At 56.1% G+C, this 1,098-nt stretch overlaps 1 protein-coding gene across 1 annotated transcript in view; it reads left to right on the top strand.

The window, feature by feature from the left end:
- The window catches only part of LOC113961851 (heterogeneous nuclear ribonucleoprotein U-like protein 2), a gene marked incomplete at its 3' end in the record, with an annotated part of 10,781 nt that extends 10,032 nt beyond the window's left edge, over window positions 1–749 (top strand). The window contains 1 exon segment of the mRNA XM_027672538.1: window positions 584–749. Coding sequence (XP_027528339.1) covers window positions 584–749 — 166 coding nt within the window.
- Window positions 750–1,098: the final 349 nt, after the last annotated feature.

The following is a 1,098-nucleotide window of genomic DNA, read 5'->3' as shown; positions in this document are numbered from 1 at the left end:
TCTGGATCCACTGGGAATGCTGGTTCTGGATCCACTGGGAATGCTGGTTCTGCTCTCTGTGGAGCCAGTGGGAATCTCAAGTGTTCATCTGGGAATGGTGGCTCTGCTGCCTCTGGGGCAACTGGGAATGGTGGTTCTGGATCCACTGGGAATGCTGGCTCTGCTCATTCTGGAGCTGCTGGGAATGCTGGCTCTGGATCCACTGGGAATGGTGACTCTGGATCCACTGGGAATGCTGGTTCTGCTCCTGGGAACCCCAGTGCTTTTCTATCCCCCCTGATCTGCTGGGAATGGTGGCTCTGCTCCCTCTGGAGCCACTGGGAATTCCAGAGCCATTCCCTCTTCTCAGATCTGGAAATCCCAGTGCTGATCCACTGGGAATACCGGCACCGCTCCCATCCCTTGGGATCTGCTGGGAGTGGAATTTCAGCATCGCTCCATCTCCCTGGATCCTCTGGGAATGCTGGTGCTGCTCCCCCTGGATCCACTGGGAATCCAGGCTCCACTCCCCCGGGATCCCCTGGGAATGCCGTCACCATTCCCCTCTTCCCACCTGATCCCACTTTTCCCCCCCTGTATCCAGGTGCTGCTCATGGTGGGGCTGCCGGGCTCCGGGAAGACCCAGTGGGCTCAGAAACATTCCCAGGAAAACCGGGAGAAGCGCTACAACATCCTGGGAACAGAGGCCGTCCTGCACCAGCTGCGGGTGAGCACCGGGAATACCGGGAATGCCAACGGTGTTCCCTGGGGTTGGGAGGGGAAGCAGGGATTGAGGGGGGGGTGGGGGAGGCATAGAGGGAATTTGGGGGAGCTTGAGGGAAGTTTAGAGGGAATTTGAGGGGGGAATTGGGAATTTGGGGGAGTTTGAAGAAGGTTTAGAGGGAATTTGGGGGAGTTTGAGGGAGGTTTAGGGGGAATTTGGAGAGTTTGAGGGGGAATTGGGAATTTGGAGAGTTTGAGAGGGGATTTGGGAATTCAGGGGAGTTTGAGGGAGGTTTAGAGGGAATTTGAGGGGGAAATTGGGAATTTAGGGGAGTTTGAGGGAAGTTTAGAGGGGATTTGAGGAACTTGAGGGGGAAATTGGAAATTAGGGAGTCA

This window comes from Neopelma chrysocephalum, unplaced genomic scaffold, assembly GCF_003984885.1.
Source record: "Neopelma chrysocephalum unplaced genomic scaffold, ASM398488v2 Primary Assembly neopelma1_97402, whole genome shotgun sequence".
Classification (NCBI taxonomy): Eukaryota; Metazoa; Chordata; class Aves; order Passeriformes; family Pipridae; genus Neopelma; species Neopelma chrysocephalum.
The sequence above is the reverse complement of the archived record's forward strand: the minus strand, read 5'-3'. Positions and strand labels throughout refer to the sequence as shown.